The 27,258-nt window shown below is 49.7% G+C and overlaps 1 protein-coding gene across 1 annotated transcript in view; it reads left to right on the top strand.

The window, feature by feature from the left end:
• Csmd2 (CUB and Sushi multiple domains 2) overlaps nucleotides 1–27,258 on the top strand; it is a 540,652-nt gene that overhangs the window by 99,461 nt on the left and 413,933 nt on the right. Inside the window, exon 3 of the mRNA XM_026406835.2 lies at nucleotides 7,000–7,112. Within this exon, the coding sequence (XP_026262620.2) occupies nucleotides 7,000–7,112 (113 nt within the window). The remainder of the gene's footprint in view (nucleotides 1–6,999; nucleotides 7,113–27,258) is intronic.

Genomic DNA, 27,258 nt, shown 5'->3' with positions numbered 1-27,258 from the left:
AGACGAATATCAATGGATGAAATAGAAGAAGCCATCAAAAGACTACCAACCAAGAAATGCCCAGGACCGGATGGGTATACAGTGGAGTTTTACGAAACCTTTAAAGAAGAATTCATACCAATACTTTTCAAGTTATTTCAGGAAATAGAAAAAGAGGGAGCTCTTCCAAATTCATTCTATGAGGCCAACATCACCCTGATTCCGAAACTAGACAAAGACACCTCAAAGAAAGAAAACTACAGACCAATATCTCTGATGAACCTAGATGTAAAAATCCTCAATAAAATTCTGGCGAATCGGATACAAAGGCACATCAAAAAAATTGTGCACCCTGATCCAGTATGGAATTTTAATGGTGAAGGTCCAATGGGGCGCACCAATCTGTCCCTGGAGACTTGAAAATTTACATCTGAGGGAGGAGTCTCTGCTACCTGGGGACATCCACAGGAGACCAAGGGACACAAGAATGGTACCCTGGGACTTGGGTTGTCATTGTGGTGGGCAGGATATTTCCAGACAGCGCAGGTGGCTGGGGAGGGAGAAGTCTGGGGGTTCCAATGAACAGAAGGCAGCTCGGGTGAGGGGTCCGGCAAGGGCAGAGGAGGGGCTCAAGGTCTAGTCCAGGGAGATGCTGATCCCGACCCAGACCTGGTGGAGGGCTGGGGCACTATCCAAGAGAGGTACAGAGTGCAGTCAGTCATATTATTTTAATTTTGGAGGAATCACAGGTGTGCAGGAAGTTTAAAGATAGTGTGGGAAAGTCCCATGTCCCCTTCCCCCAGTCCCCTCCACTGGTTCCCTCCCACATACCTGTAACACCCTAGGAAAACCAGGCAGGGACACTGGTGCTATGTGTGGGGATAGACTTCCGTGTCATTTTATCCTGGAAGCTTCTTGGGGCTCCTCCTGCCGTCAGGACGCAGAATGATTCCATCGCCCTCCCCACCCTCCTCAGGCCACGCCCCTTCAGGGGGTACAGCCGCTTCCCTTCCTCTCTCCATCCCTAACTTCTGCCAGCTGCTCATCTGTTCTCCACCTCATGAGTCTGTCATTTCAAGAATGCTACATGGGAGGACTCCTACAGCGTGTGGCCTCTTGAGGTTAGCTTTCTTTTCACTCAGCGTGATGCCCATGAAGGACACCAAGCTGTTACCTGTACCCATCGTCTATTCCCATTGACTGCTGCATAGTATTCCACAGCATGGATCTGGGGTTTGTTTTATCAGATACCTATTACAGGGCATTTTGGTGGTTTTCCAGATTTTGGCTGTGGGAGGGAAGCTGCTTTGAATCATCAGGCATAGGTTTCTGTGTGGATTTCCAGTTTTCATTTCTCTGGGATAAACGGACAGGAGTCCAGTTGTTATATAATTAGCATGTGATTTTTTAAAGAAAGAAATTGCCAGATTATTTCCGGAGTGCCTGTGGGTTCTTTTATTCCTACTGGAAGTTTGTGAGAGTGCCTTGTTTCCTATCATCACCGACGTTTGGTATTGTGGTTATTTTATTTTAGCTGGTCAAATGGCTGTGTGCTGATATTTTATTGAACTCCTAATATCACATTTCCTTCATGCTACAGATGTCGAATGTCTTGTTGTATAATTACTTGTCATCCATATATCCTCTTTGGTAAAATGTCCTTTGCTGATGTTCTAATTATATAGTTATATTCGTGCCTTTTTTTTTTTTTTTGAGGGGGGTTGGTACCGGGGATTGAACTCAGGGGCACTCGACCACTGAGCCACATCCCCAGCCCTATTTGTGTATTCTATTTAGAGACATGGCCTCACTGAGTGGCTTAGCGTCTGAGTTTGGCTGAGGCTGGCTTTGAACTTGTGATTCTCCTGCCTCAGCCTCCTGAGCTGCTGGTCACCATGGTCTTGCCTTATTTTTAATCTTAGGGAAAAACGTTCAGTGTTTCACCATTAACTGTGATGCTAACTACAGGTTTCTTACAGATTTTTTTTTTTTTAACCAAGTTGAGAAAAGTTTCCCTCTGATCTGAGTTTCCCAAAAGTTTGTTTTGGGGTCATAAATAGGTTTTGAATTTTGTCAAATGCTTTTTCTGTATCAGCTAACACAGCATGTGTAATATTCCATTGAGTATATATATACTTTATATATTTTTCTTTATTCATTATCTATTGAGGGACACCTAGGTTGGTTTCATAGTCTAGCTATTGTGAATTGAGCTGCTATAAACATTGATGTGGCTGTGTCACTGTAGTATGCTGATTTTAAGTCCTTTGGGTATAAACCAAGGAGTGGGATAGCAGGGTTGATGGATAAAGAAAATGTGATATATATATATATATATATACTCAATGGAATATTACTCAGCTTTAAAGAAGAGTGAAATATGGCATTTGCCAGTAAATGGCTAGAGTTGGAGAATATCATGCTAAGCGAAATAAGCCAATCCCACAAAATCAAAGGCCGAATGTTTTCTCTAATATGGTGATGCTAATTCACAATAAAGTGGGGGGGGGCACTAGGGAAGAATAACATTACCTTAGATTAGGTAGAGGGAAGTGATGGGAGGGGAGGGGAGGGGATGTGGGGATAGGAAAGATAGTAGAATGAAACAGACATTATAACTGTATGTATATATGTGACTGCATGACTAATATGATTCTGCAGCATGTGCACTCAGAAAAATGAGAAATTATATCCCATCTATGTGTGATATATCAAAGTGCATAAATGCATTCTACTGTCATGTAGAACTAATTAAAACAAAACAAAACAAAGAACCATCACTTGTGGCTGGGTGCAGTGGGGCACACATGCAATCCCAGTGACTGAGGAGGTCAGCCTCAGGGCAGGAGAATTGCAAGTTCCAGCCCAGCCTCTGTAATTTAGTGGGGCACTCAGCAACTTAGTGAGACTCTGTCTCAAAATTTAAAAAATTAAAAAGGCTGGGGGTATATGTCAGTGGCAAAATGCCCCTGCTTCAATTCCCAGTACAATTTTTTAAAAAAATTTTCTAACAGCATATCCATGTGAAGTTTGATATTCTCCCCATGCTTCAACCAAAACATTGTATCTAAGAAATGGAATGCGGAAGCCAAAAGAGGATCCAGCTGTCTGCTACTAAACCAGACATGAAAGAGATTCGCAGATGTGCAAGACTGTATTATTCTCTCATCAAATTTATTTTCCTTTCTAGAGTTATTTTCATAAAAACATTTTTGTGTTAATTATCGAATGATCATTATTGTTAAATCAACATTATTTAAAATAATCATTATTGTTAAATTAATAATCATTTCAAAATTTACTTTTAAAATTTCTAGTAGTAAATATTGATAGACATAATTTACCTAAATAAAAATTTTGGGAGTCTTCAAAAAACTAAATTTTCTTTGCTGACATTTTAAGAGTTTCGTGTTTAGATTCACATGGGACATTGGTCTTCAGTTTTTTTTTTCTTCATCCTGACTTTGGCTTTGGTTATCAGGGTGATACTGGCCTCATAATATGAGTCTGGAAGGATTCTTCTTGGGTTTTCTGGAAGGCTTTGTGGGGGGTAGATTGGTTGTTCATACTTCTCTATATGTTCGGTAGAATTCTCTGGTGAAAGAAACCATCTGGCCCCGAGGATTTCTTTGTAAGGAGTTTTAAAGTTACTGATTCGATTTCCTGAACAGTTACAAAGCTATTTAAATGATCTGTTTCATTGGTTAAGTGAAGGACAAATGTGCTTTTCAAGGAAGTGGTCATTTTTGCTTAATTTGTCAAGTGTATGAGAGTCATTTGTGGTATCTCCTTTTGACAACTGCAGGACTGTTTTCTTTAACCCTGGCTGGCTGGCTCTTTACCAGTCTGGCAGGTAAAGACTGAGGTTAGGTTTTCCCATTTTAACCTTAATCAGATGGATCATGGGATGCAGAACATGATGGTGGACAGAGAGCCACTCAGCTCATGCCAATCAGCAAGCAGAACCCATACCCTTTGCCCTTCTCTCCTCTTGGTTTGTAAGGTCTCTTTCTGGAGAGTAACCTTCTTCCTGTCATCTAGATTACATATAATCTTCCATTTCGCAGATCTCTCTTTATCTTTTTATAGTTGTTTTTTTTTTTTTGCCACACATACCTGTTTGTTTTTTTTTTTTTTCATATACTTAAATCAATCAATATTTAAGGCCTCTGGAGTTTTCACGTTGTATCCATTCAAAGTTCATTAATTTTAAGAGAAAGAAACCCAAAGCAAACTAGTTTGAGAAAAAAAAAATCTAAAGAAAACAAAAGAAAGTAATGTTGGCTGATGTAAATGAGCATTGAAGACATTGAAGAGATGGATCTCTGTGTGTCTAGATCAAGGATCTCAAGAATCTATCACCAGGCCCCTGTCTCCTGTCCCACGGCTCAGCTTTTGTGTATATTTATGTAGTGATATTGTGTTTCCTGAGGCAGAGAGGCTCCAGGTGATGATAAAAAAAGACTGCTGGCAGTCCCAGGCTTATATTTTAATGATTTAAGATCCCAAAATAAAAGACTTTAGGATCTATATACATCATGTTCCACGGGAAGACTCAGAAGGACCCTGCCTGGGTTGTACGCCCTCTTCTCTCTTATCTGCGGTCCATAAAAATGAGGGATGGCGCGCCATGATGGATCCTTCGCCCAGCTCAGTGGCTGGTGGGCAGGTGGGATCCTGATCAGAATCCCAAGCTATGGGCAGCTGCCTAGCAAAATGATGGACAGGTAGAAACAAAAGAAGTTCCCTGAACAGGTCAGACATAGAAAAGCCATTGCTGGCCTCTATATAGCCATATTCCTTGGTTTCAAAGTTCAGCCCATGGTGAGCTGACTCTGTTGATCTGGGCCCAGGGTGAAGCCGAACATTATGGTGGACAGAGAGCCGCTCAGCTCTTGGCAATCAGGAAGCAGAACCCAAGTGGGTTCCTGTTCCTGGTTTTGTTTTTGCAGTGCTGGGAATTGAACCCAGGGCCCTCAGCCCTCCCATCAGGTTCTTGACTTACTCTGCTGAAAAGAATTTCAGAACCCATTGAAAGCAACGGCACTGGCAAAGGTTTATTAGAAGGACAGCAAACAAAAGGATATGCACTCCCAAGGCAGGGTGCAGACAGACATCCCTCTGGTGTCAAAGAAGAGGAGACAAGTGTTGTCCTCAGGGTTGAGCCTCCTACTCTGGAAGTGATTTTCCTGGGAAGAGAAGTGCAGGTTCCTAGGCAAGCTTTTGTGAGCATCAAATCCCATGTCAATCACTTCATGTTTGGGGTTTAGAATGTTTCTTCTTGGTTAAGCCGTCTAACCATAAATCAGTTGTGGGCACGTTGCGGAGGTCTTTGAATCTGGTGACATTTAAATTGATTGTGTTTTTGTTCCAACTGAGCTGGTACAAGCCTGCGTTGGATCTGATGTTCATGTAACCAAAGAGACAAGCACGGCTTGCCTCACAGATCCGGGTCTCTTTTTCCCTCTCCCCGAGAGCCTGTCTATCTCATAGGAACACGGTAGCTATCCTAAGATTATAAAAATAGGGGAAAAGGCAGACCTTGACTCCCACCCCCCACCAATGTCCCGAGAGGGATGGGAGGAGGCAGGGTGAGCCTCAGAGAGAGGGTAAAGGACAGAGGTGCCCAGGAGACTGGCTGTTTCCTACCACCTGTGGGTACACTGTCAGGTGGGTGCCATCGTGCATAGACCCCCCAGTGGTGGACACATTCTTTCAATAAATATGTCCCCAAACGTCCAGTGGTATGCTTTTAACCTTAGAGGAATCTTTAAAAATGACCGTCTTATGCTCAAAGCATATCATCTTAGGTTCCAACATTTCCTTTATTTTCACCCATTTATGTGTTTTTTTTCCTCATGTAAATTCCAGAAAGAAACTATAAACATTTTGATTTCAGAAGCACACACAGCAAGATCCCGTTTGTATCGAATTATTTCCTTGAATATGATCCCATTATTGATCCTTCCATCTCTTTGCATGTCAGCTCTCAAGAATGACTATTTCTAGGTTATGGGTTTTTTTTTTCCTTCCTTTTCACCTAGTAAGCACTTATTTCTGTAAAAAGCCGTCCATAGACATTCCTCTTAAGGAATAAACATAAAGTAACATCCACGTTCTGCTACTTAGAGTTGGATGTATTTTCCTAAATATGTGAACAGGTATTATCCACTGGCAGTTACCAATTATAAATTCATGGTGCATTCTACCCAGAGCCTCAAAGGACCTCAACGAGAAAGGAAGGGGACAGGAAAAGGAACCAGAGGAGGAGAAAAAGCGAAGAGAAACAAACCTGGCAGGCAGACCTGTGGCTTGGGGATTATCAGGCCATGGCTTCAGGGAAGTAACCCTTTTATACTTCTCTGTCAGCTGACTGCTGGTTTTCATCACCTCTGCTGAGAATCTTTTTTGCCTTTGGAAACCCTCTGTGTGCCTGGAGTTAGTCTTCTTTCCTATCCCTGCCTGTTTTAGTCAGCTTTCCGTTGCTATGATGAAATGCCCAAGATCGTCAACTTAAAAAGTGCAAAGGTTTGTTTTGGCTCACAGTGATGGAAGTTTCAGTCCATGGTCAGTCATTCCTGTTGATTTTGGTACTGTGGTGAGGCAGCACACCATGGCAGGGGGCATGTGGTGGAACAAGCTGCTCCTCTTAGGGTACCTGGGAAGCAACAACAGAGGACCCAAAGGGATAGCTCAGTGCCAGAGTGCTTGCCTAGCCTGTGTGAGGGCCTGGGTTTGATGCCCAGCACTGCAAAACTAAATAAAAGCACCCCACCCCACTGAGCTAACTCCCTTCCATTAGGTTCCACCTTCTAAAGGTTCCACATCTCCCAGTAACACCGTAGACTGGCAGCCAAGCCCTCAACACAGGAGCCTTTGGGGGACATTCAGGATCCAAACTATGAGAGTCCCCATCCCTAGATCAGCAATGCACATCCAGCCGGCGCCCAATAAGAGCGCCTTGGATGGGCACCTTCCCACGGTGGCCCTTCTCCCTAATCGCACCTCTTTGTCTTTCAGGCTGACTGGCTTTCAGCTGCCAGCCACCATCGTCAGCATGGCCACCACCCTGTCCCTGCGTCTCATCAGCGACTATGCAGTCAGCGCCCAGGGCTTTCACGCCAGCTATGAAGGTAGGTGCCTGCTGCCGGGCCGCGGGAGCCTGAGAGGCCGGGTCCTGGCCATAGGCGGGCCACGCTGCCGTCCACGGGCAGGACTCTGCAGACTCAGAGCTGGGGCCTGTTTTCATGAGGCTGGTTCTGCACCAGGAACTGAGTTACTGCCCTGGCCCCTCCCCCGATCCTGGAAACTGAGACTGGAAATCAGAGCTTGGCTGCAGGAGTTTATCCTAGGGGCCGGGGGATGGCCACTTCTTTGTCCCCTTTAACTGGGTTCTGTTGTGTTTTCTTTTTTAAATTCTGTTTTCTGCTGGGCTCAATTGCATATGGTACCCCAGGTTGTTTTGGAAAATAAGAGCGATAGACGCCCCAAGGTGGGGCCTAAAGGAAGGAAGTTAGGTCTTTGGGGGTGTGTCCTTCCCAAGTAACAGAAAGAAAAAAAAAAGCAGCTGGAAGGTCGATACAGTGATTGCAAAAAGTCAGATTTACATCATTCCAAGAAAGAACAATCAATTTTTCCTTAATAGCATGGATTAGGGCTGTGGGGTTTGAGCTCTGCAGATGATTTCTACTTCTCTCAGTCTGTTTAAATGTGGTGTTAGAATTCAAATTAACACTAATATCTTCAGATTATACACTATTATTCTTATTAACTTTATTATGTTAGTTCAGAAGGTGGTACTTCTAGATCTCTGTCATTTCCCTGGGAAATTTACATCTCATTAATAGGTAATTAGGCTGCTCTTGGCTAAGACCCGCACTGCTGTTTTGTGTTGCGATCTTTAATAGGCATATTTTAAGACCGTTAATGATAATTAATAACAGTAATGACATAACACCCTAGTAAAGCATGCCAATTATTCTTTCCCTAGCCTTTGTTTAAAAACTTAAAAGAATAAGTGATGCTTTCTTGAATGAAACTATAGCAATAAGGAAATACACACTACCTTTTGTCTTGGCCAGGAGCACGGCACACAGACGAGTCCTACCTCCTTGGCAAAAACCTCCCCGAGTATTATGGGTATGGGAGAGGCAGTTTGATGCTTTAACCCGAGCAATTAAGGGCTCCTGAAAAGATCTCAGTTATTTTTAACTTAAGATTCCTGAGAAGGCTCCTAAGAAAGTTCCACATGCCTTTAATTGAGGGCTTCTGACATAACTCCACTCCACTTTAACTGATGGCTCCTGACAAAGACCTACCTGTTTTTAAAGTAAGTATGCCCAAGAATACCTGACCTCTTTTTAAAAAATGACCGTTTCTTCCCCGAATCAACTCTGTGATCTTAGTCATCCTGGTTAGAGCTTCAGCCTGGATTTAAACTAGATCTTTCCAAGTTTGAGCTACAAGTTCCTTACTAAGAGAGGCCTTTGCAGGAGACATTTAAGTCTTTCTGGCCATAGATCCTTTTTCCATATGTTGGACCTGGGGACATGGACTGTGTCTGGGGGTCAGGGAGGGGGACTGAGGCAGTGACACTAAAGGACATGCCTGCAGAGGCTCTGGGAGTGACTGATGTAGGGGTCCCAGCTGGGCCCTGGCTCCTCTTGGTGCAGTCCTTGGAGATCGTTGCCTGAGGCCTTAGGAATCAATAAAATTAAATAAAACTTGAAATCTAGTGTCAATTTCGCTAGTCTTACGTCAAGTGTTCAACAGCCACATGTGGCTTGAGGCTACCCTATTGGCAGCAGAGACACAGAACTTTTTCATCAGATTCACAAGGGGGGGCCTGTCATGCAAAAGAGGTCACAGCACATCAGGGAGAGGTTAGAGGCCAGCGGGTCCCTCCTCTGTCCTGCCTGGCACAGGTCAGGCAGCCCAGATCTGAGAGTGCTCAGCATTGCACAGGTGACCCCCAGGGCATTAGCACAGGCCTGTCCTACACAGCCACACAATGGTGTCAGATCTCCAAGCCACTGGCACTGAGAAAGTACGGTGAGGCTTGGGAACCCTGGGCCACTGTAGACGGGTTGCTGTAACTCTGGGTTTCTGTGCAGTCACCCACACGGGATTTCTACACGCTTGTCAGGATGTGTAGTTGGCTGTCCTTGTACCACACAGTCTGGTGGGTCACCCATAAGCCAAGGCTGTGGCTATCACTGAATCCTGTTGGTTCTGCTCAGGGATGAACCATGAGGCAACTTGGGCATCCAGAGAAAAAGTGATTTACACCTACTTTGGAGACACCCAGGGTGGAGGAGCAAGGAGGGAGGAGGAGCAGCAACTGTGGCACCCGCGTGACCTATACCCTGGGCTTGCTCCGTCTCGGGCCTTTCAACAAGAGATCTGAACTCCCTTCCTGGTACATGCTCGTTTCCTGGCCCTGTAACTGATTAATGAAGGGATGGTGGACAGATGCCAACCTCTCTGGGCTTCCTGGGGTTGGGGGGAGGGGGGAGATCCCAAAGTCAATAGGAGCCAGTGGAGATTTTGCTGTCAGGGAAGGAGGCCGGCTCCTCCCTCCCTGGAGGAGACCACCCTTGTCCCGGTGCTGGGTGGCAGGCCGGCAGGTGCCAGAGGAAGGTCCCCCACCAGCCAGGGCTGCCCCGCATCAGGATGGCTCCCTCAGGTTCCCATTCACCACGTGGCCGGCTCCATTTCAAAATGGCATCGGGGCACGCCTCTCGGTCGCTGCCCTTGGCTGGTGGCCCTGCATGTGCGCTATCAAAGCGGGTTTGATCCTCTGCCCTCATCTGGAGTGTGAGAGCAAGCAGATAAGGGACGGAGCCGCTGCTGGGGATTTGGGAGAGAGGTGAAGTCAGGTGAAGGGTGTCAGTTCCTGGCTGCCACCACATCAAGGGAAAGATCAAAAGGCCAATAGTCAATCCCTGAGATGACAGGGGATGCTCGATTTGTAATCCCCAGGGGTGGGAGCGTGGGCCGCCCGGGTGGGCGGAGGGAAGGGGCTGGGCTCTCCTGAAGCTCTGAGCAGTTTACATACATTATCTCATCTAATCCCCAGACAGCGCCAGGGAGCTGGTCCTATCTCCATCTTACAGATGTACCTCTCGGCTTCAGGGCAGTTGTGTGGGCCGCTCAAGGCGACTTGTTGACCAGGAATTTCAAATGTGGCTTTTCTTGTCCAGCTCTTTGATCCCTGCAAAAGTCCTTGAGTGAGGCAGAGGCCAGGGACTCCATTTCACAGGCAGGTAGACTGGAGCTAAGCCAGAGGCAGGGAGGACGCAGAAACCCTGCAGTGTCCCTAGTAACCTTCCAGGGTGACTTGAGAGAAAGAACAGGACGCCCCAAATTGGGATGGTTTTTGGTATAAGTATGTCCCAAACATTTTGTGGGCTATACTTACACTAAAACATGGTATGTCTGTTTGAAATTCGAATTTAACAGAGCCTCTGTATTTTTAATTTGTTCCATCTCACAACCTCATTTTTAGGCCTGAGTTCTGAAAATAGGTCTCAGGAACCCTCACACCCTGGGTCTCCCCCTGTCCTGCTGTACACCAGCAGGGCTGTCTGTCCAGGTCCAACCTCACCTCGGCCCTTGACAGTCGTGTGCATGCAGACATCTCTCTGTGCACACACACATATACACTGACACAGGTCCACGGGCAAGTGGGATTATGCCGTATGTGCAGTTCTGCAATCTAGTTAACGAGATCCATGTTCACAAAACTGGCCCTGGTTTGACCTTCCTAATGACCTTCCTAATGACGCTCAGGGAGGGAGCCACGGTGGTTTGAACATACCCCAGTTATTTAGCCAGTCCTCCTCTGTAGACATTGAGATGAAGAGCAGCCTTATACATACAACTTAAGCCCTCGTCTCATTATCTTCTTAAAATAAATTCTTGGGAGTGCAATTGCTGGGTCAAAGAGTTTGCAGATTTTACATTCTGATATATGATCCCAGCGTGTCTTTAAAAACGTCATGCCAACGCAGGCTTCCAGCCACTGTGCACGAGCAGGCCCAGGCCGGCTCCTGCGACCTTGCCTGGGTTGTTTGTTGGTGAGCTTTAAATCAGTTTCATTGATTAAAATGGGTGGAAAAAAAAATGAAATCTATGTGTGGTTATAATTTGCATTTCTTTGATTATAGGTAAGGTGGAGCACCTGTCACCACTTACAGGCCATTTGTAGATCATTTTGTAAATTGCCTGTCCCAGTTTTTGCTCACATTTCCATTGGGCGTTAGTGTTTTTCTTATCTTCTTCATAAGTAGTTTTTTGTATATTAAGGATATTAAGGCGATGGGCTTCCTTTTGATGTGCAGCCGTTTTAATTTTTACGCCACTAATTTTAAATTCTAATTTTTAAAATTTTTCTCTTATGACATTTCCTTTCGGTGCCCTGCTTGCCAAGGTCTTTTTCTGTGCCAAGATCAGATAACTATTCATTTAAATGTTCATCTTGGTCCCTTCATTTTTTTTTTTTTTAATTTTTCCCTTTGAAGTCCTTCTGGGGTTCAGTTCCATCTGTCCTGGCCCCTGTGACACCCCTTTTTCTGTGTGTGTCATTTTTGCCTGAGTGTGGTGAAGCCTGCGTCTTCCCTAATGGGACCCCCTGGCATCTGTCACCAAAGCCTCTAGTCTAGCTGCTACCCGGGCATTGCCATTCCCACCCCAGCCCCCAGACTTCCCACCTGCCCCTCACCCAGCCCTCAAAGGTCACATGGAATTGTTTATGTCTGTTTCAGGCTGATCACCATGTAAATAAGAGTTATGAGCATCCCAGGATGTCCATCAGGCAAGGGTCGGGACAGGTTTTCAATGCCTAACCCTGGTTACACCTTTGCCTTTTAGTATCGTAAATCGCATGCAGTCACCCTAAACTCCTGGGAAGGGGAGCCGGTCTGCGACTGCCGGTCTCAGTCTGTTAGATCAGTTTAATGGTCTAGACCTCGAAACAGGCATTTCTTTGTTTAGTGAAGTCCAACTGTGATCTTGGTAGCTCACCATCAACTGCAGGAGGCTTCCTTAAAATTACAAACTCTTCTTTTATACAAAATGAGGGACCCTCATTTTTGCAAACTGCTGAGTGACCCTAAGGGAAGAAGTGGCGAAGAGCAAGGATTAAGATCGTGGCTCTGGGTTGAGATGCCTGGAATCCAACCCCATCTTGTCAGACACTTGCTGTGTGATCCTGGGCCAGCATGTCATTTCTCTGAGCTTCTTTAAATAGGCCACTGTGCCTGTAAAATCAGGGTATGAACCATACAGGTGGAGCATCCCTAATCTGAAATTTGAAATACTCCAAAATCCAAAATTTTTCCAGTATCAATGTGATAGTCCCTGTGGAAAATTCTCTACCTGACTTCATGGGATGGGGAGACTCCGTCAAATCTCGGATGCACCTAAAGTGTTGTATAAAATTACCTCCAGCCCGTGTGTCAAAGGTCCATAAACTTAAGTGAATTTTGTGTTTGGACTTGGGTCCCTTCTCCAAGAAATCTCATTATGTATATGCAAATATCATAAAATCTAAAAAGATCCCAATTTGAAACACTTCTGGTGCCAAGCATTTCCCATCAAAGACACTCGGCCTGCGGTTGGTTACTTCACGGAGCTGTCGTGAGGACTGAGGGAGAGAAGGCACAGATCACAGGACGTGCTCAGCACAGGACCTGGTGAACTGTCAGCACTTGATAAATGTCAGCTCATTAATTAAGTCACTCTCATCCTAACCCGACTTGACTGGGATTCTAACAGGAGATGGAAGAAATATGTCAACTCCACAGGTCACAATCACAGCTCCGCCCCAGCTCCCCTGGCCCCTGAGTTTGCATAAATGCGCAGTCCTGCTGTTCATGGTGAGGCTCCTCTTGCAGGAGGACCCTGGCTTTTTCGGGGGGAGGAGCAGTGTTGTCATATGCAGGAGCTTCTTCCAACCCCGCCTGGCCAGTGTCCTCAGATAGGGAAGCAGTGTCAGGCCCTGTCACCTGGCACAGGAGCTTATGAGCTCAGGAACTTGGCGCTGCCATGGTCTTGCTTTGTATCGGAGATGTTGGCCTTAGAGCTAAGGGTCTAAGCCCAGCGGTCCCTGTACATTGGGGGTCATGGGCTTGAAAGCTGTGGACCCCCTCCCCCGGCCCACACACCACATTTTCTACATAATTAACTCAGGGAGTTCACAGATGCCCTGCAGCCTCCCTACCCCAAGATGAACCCCTAATCCATCCAAAAAAGGGAGCCCAGATTTTGGTCACTCATGCAGTGGTGTTGGAGATCTGTCACTCAGGGAGCTACTGTTTATTGAGTGCCTACTGTGTGCACTCCTTGGGTTTCCATCTAAGTCCATTTCTATAGTCACATTAGGGCCCTCCATCCTTCTCCATGTCCCCTCCCAGAGAGGACCAGGGAGGAGCAAGAGGTGCTCTGGAAAACACCTCAGTGTGCTCTTCTACCAGAGGGAGGTCAGCGGTGCCACCTCTGTATGGGGCGAGGCATGTCCTGGTGGGGTCCGACAGGTACATCTGTGAGGGTGGGACAGACCAACAGCTCCTTGTCTCGCTGAACCTGGAGAGGCAGGTGAGGAGCAAGCACGGGGTCCCAGTGTGCTTCTGTGGCTCTTGGAGGTGGAGGTTGGGTGGAGGGGGATCGTGCCTCTGCACACAGGGAAACCAGGGCCCAGAGATGGAACCAGGACCCAGCCATCGGAGCCATGGGCCATTCCTGAGAGTCCCCACAACCGTCCTTTTTAGTTACACTGGCTGGTTCTCCTCTCCTGTCCTCAGCCTCCAAGATAATTTCCTCCATTCTTAAATAGAGCCCCGATTCTAGGACTTCATGCAGACATCTCAAAATTGGGCTAATGGAAGCTATTTGATAACAGATGACTATACAGATACAGATATAGATTTCAGAATATACATAGGGATATTCTCAGTATGCAATGTGCACCATCCGGGCCACCCTGAGCCAGAACAGCAGGGCTGCCGGGGCCTCTCCAGGGTGGGGGCGCCCGACATCCATTTCCTCTGCCCAGGAGGACGGCGTGTGCTTCTTGAGAGAACCTGCTCCATTTCCGACGGCGGTGCCCTGGGAGTTGGCGAGCATTCGTTTTCATCAGCACCGTGGAGTAGCAAATTAATACACAGAGAGGTGACATTTGAGACAAATTGGGCAGCACTTCTCAATAAGTGGGGAATCAGGATGATTTTCCTATCACGTCCTCCATAATCCCACAAAGAGCCCGTCACGCACACAGATGCTCCCCGCTTTGGGAAGCGGCGTTAGCACAGCTCTAACATGTTATCGTGCCAAGGGCTGTGTCCCGACCCTCCTTATGCTAGGGTGAATGCTCCTCTGCTCCCTGTTCATTCATTCATTCCGTCAGTGCTCCCTGAGCACCTGCTGTGGCTGAGGGCAGGGAGGCTTTGGATAAGCAGTGGCCTCTCTGTCAAGGAGCCCTGGACCCAGGAGTGTCAGGGAAGGTGACAGCACTGTCACAGGGCTCAGGAAGATGTGGCTTCCAACCCTGGCTGTGCTTCATACTAGCTGCGAGGACTCGGGCAAGTCTCTTGACCTCTCTGAACTGATTTTTTTTTTTTTTTTTTTGCAAATAATAACAACGCTTGCCCACGTCAGTGTGTCGAGATGAGGGTCGAAGTATTCCTGCATCCGTGGTGCCTGGCAGAGTTGCTATTCAGCCGTCACGCTTGGTCAGGTCTCTGGGGGTCAAGTTTGAGCTCTGCTGGTCCTACTGTGAGACCTTGGGCCAGGCACTGCACCTCTCAGACCCCTTCTATGGAAAACGGGAAAACACCCTCTTCTTTCAAAGGAGTTGCAAGCACTAGGGGCAAACTACAGAGAGCATCCAGCATGACATTTGGCACATAGTAGTCACTCAGTAAAAGGGAGCTGTTGGATCAGGGCATGGTGTGTTTTATGGGAGTGAAAAAATATTTCCTTTCCTGGTCAAAGGCTTTGGTCAGTCAAGCCTCCTGGTTCTCCAAGGGCCACACCGTCACCTTACTTCTTGTTTCCTCTGACACTGTCACACCTCAGTCAGGAGGGACCCTGCCATACAGCCAGGGCTTTTTCCTCCTGCTCTGGATCCTCGTGAGTCTGTATGTCTAGGACCTTGTGTGCCAGTTAGTACAAGTGGCCCCAGGAGGGGGTCCCATGAGTACGTGGCTTGGTGATGGGGTATGGGCTGGGTTGTAGTCCTCATCTCCTCTCTGCCTGGGCACACTTTTATTATACTCAACCTACACAACTGTACATGGTGAGCTGGCCCCAGACCCTTTTCTGCAGCTATTCATTGTTCAGAAAAGATTCATAGAAAATCACACGCCAGAGTTTGAGGACCTTGAAGAGCTTCCACTGAAAACACTTTAATTGTCTCCAGGATGGAGTCCGAGTTCTTTACCTGGCCATCAGAGCCCACCCTTCCTCAGTGAAGACTGGTGAAATAAGTGAATGAACACGCGATCATCGCGCCCACCGTAAAAGACCCAAACAAGAAAGGAGGCTGGCTCCAGGTGCCGGGTCCCAGGTTCCATTGGCTCTAAGTCGCTTTATCCGAAGTACCACTAAGAAAGGAAAAAAAATACTGCCAATTACAGCATGACGTGCCACCGCTTATGAGACGCATCCCAAGTACAGAGGCATTAGGTACATGGAAAAGCTTACCCCCTGGATGCCCCTAGAAACAGCAGCCCTGGGATGCCTTTGGCCAGCCCTCGGCCTTGGTGCTGGTGGGCTCAGTGTTCTGACCTCGCCGTGGCCTCCTGACGGCTGGACTTGCTCCTCTCAGCATTCAGGTGGAAGCTCTGGGCTGTGTGGTCACCTCTTAATTTATTCTCCCAGTTCCAAGTCTCATTACTTCTCAATTTTCTGCATTGAACTCTATTTAACACCTATTAGCCCAGGTCTTGAGCTGAGAAATGTCCTTTTCATGGGAGACGGCAGGGTGCCCAGGCTGGACCCTCCCTCCCATGTCTGTACCCAAGCAAAAGACCACAGGACCCAAAATGTGGCTCCTTAGGGATGCTGCCAGCCCCCACCCCCCATGATGCATCTCACCTCAGGTGGAACTCGGAGGTGACCCTCCCTGTAGGAGACAACCAACTTTCAACCACTGCTCCTGCAGGGACTAGCCGGGCCCATGGTGCACCTGTCTCCCTCCTGTGGACAGGAGTCAGGGGACCCCATCAGAGCTTTTTCCGTTGACCCCAGCCTTGGAGGCTCAGGGGACACTTGCCTTTCCACCACCTCTTCCTTGGGTGACAGCTGGCAGCCCAGGAGCCCAGCATCCACAGGGAGAGCAGGCGTCCTAACAGAAGCACCACGGGGACCCTCAATCCACTCCTCCCACCAACGATCACTTGGGGGTGTGAGTCTCGACTGGGGTCATTCCCCTGGTCCTTCCTTCATTGCTGTGGGTAGCGGAGGGTTGACCCCACCCACGTTTCATGTTTATCAGCAGAGGGAGGTGCGCTGGCCGGGCGGGTGGAGAGCCTTTCTGGAGACTGGTGGGGGACCATCCGTCTCTGTCCTTCCCTCCGCTGTCCCTGCAGCCACCAGGAGCCCGGGGCTCTGAGATGGAGGAAACCCAGGAGCCTGGAGCCGACCCCTGCTGAGCACCTCTGTCGTGCCCTGCGGAGCCAGGGGCGCGAGACACCCACACACCAGCTCAGGAGCCAGGCTTCGCCGCCCCCATGTACAGTAAGGACGGGAGGCCCAGAGAGGCTGGATGGTTACCAGCCATGTCTTAGGACTGGCCCAGACCCGGGATGAGGCTCGTGAGGAAGGGGACAGAGAAATGACCACTCAGGCCCGTTAGGCCTCAGGGCCTGCCCCCTGTGGGCCACGTGGCCTGGGGGCCCCAGAGCTCTCCCCCACCCCCACCCATCTCTGCCGGATACCCCCTTCCCCAGAGGCCTTTCCTGCCTCGCCCTGCCCCGCGGTTCTCTGTCACCCTTGGATGATAGGACGATTTGTCCCTTTGCCTGTCCGCCTCTCCCGGCCTGGACCTGGGCTTCCTGGACTCTGTCTTTGGTGCCTTGTTATCTAGGACCTGCTGCGCCTCCAGGTCCTTGAAGAGGTCGGGCACGTGTTAGTAGCTCAATAAATATTTGTTGATTGAGTGAAATCAAAGGCCAGAAGAGGCCTAAGGATTGGAGCAACTGAGAGAAACCCGCAGGGCAGAGAGGGGACAGGGAGGGGACAGAGAGGGGACAGAGCGGAGCTGACAGAGTGAGGCCCAGGCTGGGAGGTGGACCTTGTTCGTAGAGATGGGCCATTGCCTAAGCTCCTGGTCAGGGAGGTGACACGGTGAGATGTGTGCTTTAGAGACAGCATGGAGGGAGAGGCCCGACTGGAGGTGAGGGGCCTGGGACACGGGGGACTCCGCCATGCCAGGACTGGGGAAGCGAGCCTGGACCCGGCCAGCATGGGGAGAGCGCCTTACTCCCCACGCGCTCCATGCATGCGCATCTGAGCCTCTGAGCCGCGGGGACAGAGGAACGTGTGTGGAGCCCCTCGGCTGTCACAGCTGCTGAACAGAAATGTTGGTGACATTCTTGCCTGTTCTGCACACTTCTGACATGACTGCAACTGAGTCTCCAAGCTCATGGTGACAGTCCTGATGAACCGGTGAGTGTTCCGTGCTGGGGTCGCTGGTTAGAGGAGATGGGGCTGAAGCCCCCGAGCTCCTACTTGCAAAGTTGTGCAGAGCAGGGCAGACGAGCCAGTGTGCGCGGGGGGATGACTGGCATTGCTTCACCTGTCGCCAGGAGCCGGGCGCTCTTCTAAGTGCCTCACATTTTAATATTTGATCCTTACAGCAATCCTATGAGGTAGGCACTGCTATGATTCCCATTGCACAGAGGAGCCCAGAAAGGTTAAGTAACTTGCTTGAGGTCATACAGCTAGTAAGGAGTTGGTAGAACCTGGGTTTGAAGCCAAGCAGATTGACTTAAGCCTGTAAAAAGGCATGTAATAATTGCACATAATCGGGACTACTGAATCAAAATAAAATACCCCTTTATGACAGGGAAACGATGCCAAGCTTTGTATTTTAAAGAACCTAACAAAGAAACAGATGTAATCAGACAATATTCAAATGTGGATGTTTTTACAACAACAAAAAATAAAACTGGTGTCAAATAATATTATACCAAATATGGAAGCAAAGGATTAATGTCTGCAGTTTCTAAAGAGCCCATCCAAAATGATAGGAAGGATGCACAGACGTCCGCACCCGGGGAAATGCGCTCCGCGACTGCGCACACGGGAGGCCCTTGCTCTCCCTGGTTATGGGAGCCCCCGAGTCCGGGCAGCACGCGGCACTTGAACTGCATTAAATTAGCTCAACGACTTGAGAGGGTGAGACCGGGCTGGAGTGGCCACCCAGAGACGGACACCTCCGCGCATCGCCGCTGGTGAGGTAAATGAGTCCCTGGAGAATCCAAGTTGACAACATATATCAGGAGTCATAAAATGCTCCTGTCGCTGACCCAGTAATTCCCCTCCTGGGAATGTTGCCTCTAGAAATAATTCAGCAGCCGAAGAAAGTTATATGCATGAAAATGTTGATTTCAGCATTATTTATAATGATGAAAAATTGGAAACTGTAAAAATGTCCAAAAATCGGGGAATGGCTAGGAAAATTATGGTAGATCTACCTAATGGATTTATGCAGCCATTTAAAATTATAATAGCATTATTTAGTAATACAGAAAGATGTGTGTGATATTATTTTCAGCAAAAATAAAGAGGAATGCAAAAATTGTTGCTTCCTATTTATTGCACCATGTAAAGTAGGTCTCGTATGGACAGGGACAGGGTGGAAATAAAAAGGGAGACAATTGGCATGAGAGAGCAGTGAGCTTGTGGGTGTTTTTTTTTTTTTTTAAGATTTCTTCTTTATGGCTGCTCTAGTGTTGTTTGTGTGACTAATAGCAAATGGGAGAAAAGCCAAAGTCAGAGTAAACCAAAATGAAAATCAACTGCCATGAATTCCTAATTTGTGCAAAAATGACATAGAGGTTTCGGTTGGCTATGCACAGAACACCAGCCAAATGTCACATGGTTCTATTAATGGAAGTATAGATTCCATATCTTGGAGGGGATGCATTCAGGGGAAGGAAAGTTGGATAATAATGCACTGATTGATCGGGAAGCAAGGTGTTTTTGAGGGTCGTGCACTGCGTCTCCAATGCAAGACCCAAAGCAGAGTAGCTACCTGGGAGGAAATGAAAGAGAGAAGTAATGACCACACAAAGAACAGCTCAAGAAAAGACGAGTGACATGAGGGTTTGTCACAGAGATGTGAATAAGTGTTCACTCTGGGCTGTTCTAGTTAGCAGAACAAGGTCCAGTGCAAAGATAGACAAAATGTAAATAAGAATCAAGAACTGGCTTTATGTAGCTTCAATTACCCTAAGTGGGAGCAGGCTGTATTGTGAGGTAATGAGTTCCCCATCTCTGGAGGTGATCAAGCAGAGGTCTGATTGACCCAGACCTGCCAGGGATGCAGTGGGCATATTTCTCCAGCTGGTATACATCCTGCATTTCACTGAAGTCAACACTCTGTTGATTTTAAGATGTATGCCATTATTTTTTGCACCATTGAGAAAGGAAAAACTCTGCCAATTCAATTATGACCTATCTTTGAATGTAAGACTCATCCTGACTTGGGAGATGCTTAAATATAGAAAAAAAATATATCAATGAAATATCATGTAGCCATGGAGGGCATGGGGTATGGTGGGAATGCCCAAATCTGTAGGGTAATCATGGTCACCTTCCAATCTTGTCAGAAAACCACAAAGAAAAAACATATATGTAATGTTTCTTATAGAAATAATTTAATGATTTATTGTTTAATTTACATATTCTTTAAAAATATTAAAAATTTAAATTAATTTAAAGTTATTTACATAGAAATTAAATCGTGAGCAAATATATATTTTAACTAAATATAATTTCAGATACAAAATCTATATGGAATTATGTAAATAAATATGTGGGAGAGAGAGAGATGCAATGGCATCTGTTAAAATACGAGGAGAGTGTCCGAGCTGCCCCTGCAGGGCTGTCGGTTATGTGCAGCCCTCGGACCCCGGACCCGGACCTGGACCCCTTGTGTGCGCACAGTTCTTCTGCACAGAGTCTTGTGGGGGCCGTGGCTGCGCTGGCTCGGTGGGCCCTGGATGCCTTCTGCCATCCGTGACAAATCTCAGAGTCCTTCCTTGGACGGGCCCGGGACACCGTAACACCGCTCCGAGTCAGCGGCTCCCGTCCACTAGCTCCGTGGACTCCGATTGCAAAGCACTCCCTAAGCTCTCTCCAGGTCTCAGCAACAAGAAGCCCAGGGTGACAGGCAATGGCCGGCCTCCCCTGCTGTCCTGCATCCCAGCAGGTTCTGGAACCTCTGTCCCCCTTACGGATCCAGGAGGCTGCAGGGGCCAGAGGAGGCGTGGGCAGGTGGTCCCCGGCACAAGCAGCCTAACCCCTCACCTACCCGGCGCCCGCACCCAGACACCAGGACAGGCTTGCGCTGGGGGGTTTATGGTGCTGGTGTTAACCCGCCACTCCCCGTGTGTCACCTGGGGAATGCTTGTGATGTCTCAGAGCCTCGTCTCTGGGCCTGGAAGTGGGCACTTGCCACCGCCATGCCCAGTGAGGCTGAGTGTGCCTCCCCCTCCCAGGGCTCTTCGGGCCCTGGGACCCCCACGAAGCGCTCCCCGAAAGCTCCCACCTCCATCTCAAATAGAGGGGGTGAGCTGGGCCTTGCTCCTCCCTGGGCAGGGTGTGGAAGGCGGTGACTCCTGCGGCCCACCCTCCCGAGCCCTGAAGAGCCCTGTCCCCAGGCTGCGCTGCGCCCAGCTGCCTCGGAGCACAGCGCAGACCTGCCGAGAGGCGCGCGTGGCTGGCTGGCTTCTGGCTGCGGCTTCCTGGGACACAGAGTCTTTCTTGGCTCCTCATTCTGCCCAGTCGAGCACACGCAGGAGAGAATGTCCCCAACACCGTGAAGGTTGTGACAACCCAGTTTCTTTGTCAACCTACCCATCCATCCATCCACCCATCATCTGTCACCCGGCCAGCCATCCAGCCCCGAGCCTGGATCACTGACTGTGAGCAAGGCCTGGAAACCCAGGTCAGTGAGAGCCGCCCTTTGCCGGGTCTCCTGGGGAGGGAGATAAGCAGTCAAGTAGCTGGATACAGTGGATAACTGCTGGAGGGACGAGGGCTTGGGCATCTCTTGGTCACTCACTGGGAGATGGGGACTCCCACACCCCATCTACTGGGCTCTGAGTCAGTGCACTCCAACCTCCAAGGAGAGAGATTCTCTGCGTATCTGGGGCACAGAGATGCAGCAGGGGGCTGGGCAGAGTGAGGAGTGAAGGGAGAGTCACTCCTAGAGAGGGGATGTGGCTTTTGCTCTGAGTGTGAGGGGCCCTGCGACTCAGCTGCTGTGTTGAGGATGTGATGAGGGGGACAGAGGCGGGAACCGGGAGGCTGGTGGGTGTGGGAAGCAGACAGATCCCAGGGCGAGTCTGAAGGTGGAGCCCGCAGAACAGCTCACAGATGGAATGGGGTGTCAGAAGTCAGTGGTGGCCCCAAGGGCTTTGTCCCCCACACTTGGCAGTGTGGGGCCTCCATTGATGACAATGGAGACGTCGACGGGTTGGGGCAGCCCCGGAGACAGAGACAGGTGTGCAGAGTGGACAGTATTAGCATCAGGATGAACTGGCAGGTAGGCATGTTGGAGGGAGGGGACCTGTCCACCACACGGGCCTGGGTGTCCTCAGCAGGTGGGTAGGGGGACAGCCTCCAAAAGGTGAAGAGACCAAAGAGAGATTCTCTTTACTCCCAGAGCTGCACTTGCCCCTGGCATCCAGAGGCCCCTCCCCCCTCTCTGCCAGGTGGGCATCTGGGCATCGGTTCTGTTTCCTGGGACTCTGGGGGATGCAGCTCAGTTCCTTGCAGAGGTCCAGGAAAGCCAAGGCAGCCTGCAGGAAGGATGGGTCCAGGGTGAGCTGGGCCTCCTGGGGCTACCTGCTCCTCCTTACCTGCTTCCCAAGGCAGGTGCCCGTCCCCCCCCCCGCCTCAGTGAGTGCTGGCTGAGCAGGGATGCAGGGTCCCCGAGAGGGGGTCCTCTGTGCTCAGAGGTGGCCTGTGTGCATGGGGGGGGGGAGCTGGGGAGCCCGTGGCAGCAGACAAAGGCTGGCCCGCACTTCTGTGGACTGGGCACCTATTGCCCTGGAACCATGGATTGAAAAATCCATAGCAGGCGTGACAGTGAGTGATAATACTTAAAAGGAAGTTGCGACGTCGGCTTTCAAAGCGGCCTTCCCCAGAATGCCGATCTGGCTTCCCGCTGCTGCGCCTGAGAGAAGGCCCCAGCACTTAGCCAGCTCGCTGGTGGCTAATCAGTGAGTCTGCGGTGTGGGCTTGGTCTGCGGCCTCTTTCTAAGGGCTAAGTGTTGGTATAAAATGTCAGGCCTGAGGGGCACGTTGCAAGAAAGCACTGGCCAGTCCTGGTTACTGCAAAATGCAGACAAACTCTGGGAGAGGCAGATGTGACTCCTTTGTCCCTGTGCCCTGGTAGCTATAATGAGAGGAACTGTCTAGGATTTGGCAATGTGTCGTTGGCCTTGCATATGGCATTGTGTTTTGGAAGGAAGATCATTCATTCATGCCACAAGTTTTTAATGAGCACCTACTTTGTACAATGTGCCGGGCAGCTTGAAATTCGAAGCTGAAAGAAGTGAGCAAAACCACAATTCCTGCCCTAGGGAGCTTCCGTTCTAGTATGTGGGGGAGAAAGTGGGCAAGCTAATGCATTAAGTACACTGTGGATCAATGAATGAGGACCGTGGGGGTGGGGATGGGTGGAGAGGAGATGCGTGGGGTGAAAAGCTCAGAGCATAGTGTCTATTAAATACTCAGGGAGGTGCAGGCAGGGAAACCAGAGAAGTATCCAGAAGGACCCGGGAGGCCTTGCAGCTTCAGGGAGGCGGCTCACAGTGGGCTGTGAGCTGAGCCCCTCTGCCCATTGCAGAGGGCGGCTCAGGGAGCCTGGAAGGAGCCAGGGCAGCCAGAGGAAGAGGCTCCTGGAGGGTATCACACAGGACCTACCAAGGGGATGAGCCTGTGCGGGGACCAGGGGTCAGAGCTTGAGGAGAAGGCGGTCAGCCTGAGCCGCGCACCGAGGTGTCCAGAGATGGAGGTGGCACATGGGGGCTCCATTGTCGGATGCTGCTTCCGGGTGATCCAGGTTCACGTGCAGGGCTCCCCAGTCCAGCGCCGGGCGGAGGAGGTCAGCAGCCACGACCTCCTGGGCCCTTCTGAGACGTCCTAATGGTGAGGGGAGCTGTGGCCTGGGAGCAGCCTGCGTTGCTGCGAGGCTCAGCTCCTTCACCTCCAAAGGGGCTGGCTGTGCTGGCCCCGCCTGTCCTGGCCCCGCCTGTCCTGGCCCCGCCTGTCCTTCCTGACCCCTTTGTCTGGATGCCCTGGTTCCTTCTGGGCATTTGTTAGGCTGCATTTTTGGGACAGGGGACGAGGGCGGTTTTAAAACTGAGGAGAAGGAGCTTGCTGGAGAGGAGAGGGGTGGCCATGTCCTGGGGGGAACCCCCAGGCTCTGAAGCTGCTGGGGGTCGTTAGGGGTGCTGTGAGTACGGATGAGTTTAAATGCCCTGTGTGTGTTGTGTGTAGGGGAGGTGTGTGTGTGTGTGTGTGTGTGTGTGTGTGTGTGTGTGAGTGTGTCAGGGGTGGGAGGGGGTGGAAGAGGAAGCCGGGGAGCTCGCCTGCAAATGTCTCCATTTCCTCAGTGACAGGCCTAGGTGGGAAGGGTCGTGAGGACTTCACACCCTTCCTTCATTCATGTATTCAGCAGACATTTATTGTGCACCACTGTATGCAGGGTGCTCAAGAGGTGCTGTGAATACAGTTAACAGCGCAGATCTGTCCCCAGGAAACGGGCAGTCTCGCAGGGAGGAGACGTGCGACAAATAGCCACACCAAGAAACGTGCCAATCTGGGCCTGTTACCCGGCGGCTCTCGCAAGACTTCACTTGGATGCTCAGTGTCAGCTCTGAGAGCCGCCCTCCGGGTGCTTAGAGAAGGCCCTCGGGAGCCTGAGCTTGTCTGCTTTGTCCTTCTGTTGAGCAGGAGAGGACCACGAGAGCTCCCTGTGGCAGACCGCGAGAGACTGTCCTCCGTTAGCCGAGCGTCCCCTGACTTGACCCAAGGTCGTTTTCTTGGTACTCAGGGCCTCGCACCTCTCCATCTCGACTCCCGGAAGTCCCTCCCCTCCAGGGTACTTTAGGTCCTGCAGGAGGCGAGGCACAGGTGCAAGGGCTGGGATGAGTCAGGAGACCTGGGTTGAGGTCCCAGTCAGGCCCTCACTAGGGGGACGTCCTGGGGGAATGCTGACTCCTGCTGTCCCTTCTTCCCATGGCACTTGAGAAGTTTAAAGGAGAGGACGCGTGGGAGGGTGGGGGGTGAAACCTGGTGAGCCGAGCACACCTGGGGGTTTCCTCTCTCACCTGTGCCCACCTGGAGGAGGAGCCACTGGCAGAGGAGGGCAGGGAACTGGAAATTTCAGGATCCCCGCTGGCTTTGGCGTGCTTTGTAATGCACGATTGTCTGTGGGTTTCAGTGAGGTCGCCAGGCTTTTTCAAAGAGTCAGACAATTAATACTCAAACCGCAGCTGGACAGGCAGATTTGAACATATGCTCACCTTGTGTTCAAGACCACGTGTCTTCCTTTTATATACATCGTATTCCATGTTCCCCAGAGATGGTGGAGGATGCTCACCAAAGCACCAAGGAGAAAATTAAAAACATCTGTTATCTGACCCCCCTATATATACCTGCAATTAATACATTGTTATTTATTCTTCTTAGATTTGTGTACATAAAATTGGAAATGTATCTATAGATATAAACCCTTATATATGTATATATTCTGCACTATTTATATCGCTGTAATTATTTAACCAATCCCCTGTGTTTAACATTTCATTTGTTCCCACTTTTCCCCTATGATGGATAAGGCTGCAGTGAAAAACCCCTATACATAAATCATTAGGTTGCCTCTGATTATTTTCTTAGAATAAATCCATAAGGGCGTGGCCATTTCAAAGACGGTTAGTATATGATTTCAAATTGCCTTCCAGAAAGATTTTTTTGTTCTTACCAGCAATGTACACCTATCCTCCCCAACACTGAAAATTAACATTTTAAAATAGGGTGCACCCAATGGAGGAGGAAAAGATGGTTCCCCAACAGGGGTGCAGAGGAGGCTGGCTCTGGGAGGAAGCCTGCCTCTGTAGGGATTTCAGAAGCCTGTGGTTCCGAGGCCACAGCCCTGGTCCATGCCTCCTTCACTGAGGTCAGACCTAGGGGTGCTCCCTGAGGACCGGGTGAGTGCTCCCGGCCTGCCTCCCCTGGAGTAGGGCACCCCCAGGAGGCTTAGGTCAGACCTGATGCTAAGGGACATCTGTGTCCTAGAGAGGAAGGAGGTGCTTCAGGTGGAGGCAGGCCAGTCCCTTAAACATCACCTTGGATTTGATTCTGGGATTAGACACATTTAGGCTCCAGCAGAATCAGGTTCTGGAATGTTCCAATTGTTCACACTGCCTTCCTCTTCCTCTGGAGACAGCAGTTGGCATTCCCCTGCTGTAAGTGCCTGAGTGGCCAGGCCAGCGGGCTCTCTGCGGAATGCTGCCCTCTCTCACTAGCACTTGCTTACTCACTGGGGCCTTCCACTCTCCCAGCCCTGGTGCACCTTGGGGTGATCAGAGCTCTGCCCGGAACGTGGCCGGAGGCCCACGGGAAGTGAAGACAGGGAACATGAGCTTCCCCCGTCAGTGCTCAAGAGTAAACTGCGGCTCGCTCATTTATTTATTCCTGCCATTTGGCATGATGCCGGATGTTAAGAGGAGAATGAAGATGGACAGGACCAGGTCCTTTGGTGCCCTGCAGGAGCTTGCAGGCAAGTAAGACAGACAGGCTCACAAACCAGCAATTGCAAAGCTCGGGGTTGCAGGAGACGCCCGAGAACAGTTTCTTCCTGAGACTGGAAGCCCAGGCTGCTCATCTACCATCATTCATTATTTATACTGCAGGAAAATTTTCCTCTGGAAGCCGCTTGGGTTGGTGAACTGGAGGTGAAGGGGCCAGATAAGGAGATCTGGGGTGTGATGGGCTGAGATTCAGGAAGTTGGTCTTCTGCAGCCATTGGTTGAAGTTCTTAGGGTTGGTGGGGTCTGGAGATCCCAGAATTCTCCAGTACCATCTGCGACACCCCCTTCCTCAGATATAGGGCATCGGCTTCTGAGTGAGGACCACAGGACTCAGGTGAGGCCTGAGAGGACAGCCCACAGGTACCCCTAGACTGAGATACCTTGGGATGTGACGTGGCTGGGAATCAGGATGGGGTTCACGATAAACCGAGGTGGGATGGAGTCCTAAAGGGAAGGAGGCCAGTGTGTACTGATGGAAGGATCTGGCAAAGAGGGCAATTTCATCTTGGATTGCCACCGTCGGTCAGTTGGCTATGGTTACCAAGAACCATGTACTGAGGCCGCATCTGGATTCACCGAAGAGAGTGCAGAGATGAGTTAGTGCTGTCAGCGTGGGGGGATGACCGGAATGGGAGCGCTGTGGGAATTCCATCTTTCTTGTTCTCCGTCATCAGGGAATTGCTGTAGGGCGGAGGACAGCACCATGGTGGTATGCATGCTTGACACACGTGTCCATGGGCCCTGTTGGATTGCCATCTGAGGTGCCAAAGAAGTAGGAGCCAGGACATCCCCGAGCTCAGCAGAGCATCAGGGTCCCGACCCTGGTGACCAGATTCCAATAATGTTCCAGTACCAATGGAGCTGTTTCCCTAGACACAGCTGGAGTGGGAACCCGGGCATGTGTACTAGGCCCACATGCTGGGGTTGGCCAGGCTTCAGCTCAGCGGGCAGAGGGCTCTTGGCTCCTGAAACCGGGCCTGTGGCCACAGAGCTAATGTCGAGTCCACCTTGTAATGATGACCCTGCCCTGTTTGGTGCATCATCAGAGCCTGGGCAGGATAGAGTCACACCTGCTCCTGAACATGTCACAGATCAGTCATTATGGGGGACGTAGTTCCTGGGAAGTGATAGAAGAGGAGCATTTTAAAAGTCACCTTCTTTCCTCTGACCCCTGTTCTCTTCTGTAACCCAAGCACTTCAGAGGTCACCCCATAAATAACTAAGCAAG

The sequence above is a fragment of the Urocitellus parryii genome, chromosome 11 (genome assembly GCF_045843805.1).
Source record: "Urocitellus parryii isolate mUroPar1 chromosome 11, mUroPar1.hap1, whole genome shotgun sequence".
NCBI classification, from domain to species: domain Eukaryota; kingdom Metazoa; phylum Chordata; class Mammalia; order Rodentia; family Sciuridae; genus Urocitellus; species Urocitellus parryii.
The sequence above is the reverse complement of the archived record's forward strand: the minus strand, read 5'-3'. Positions and strand labels throughout refer to the sequence as shown.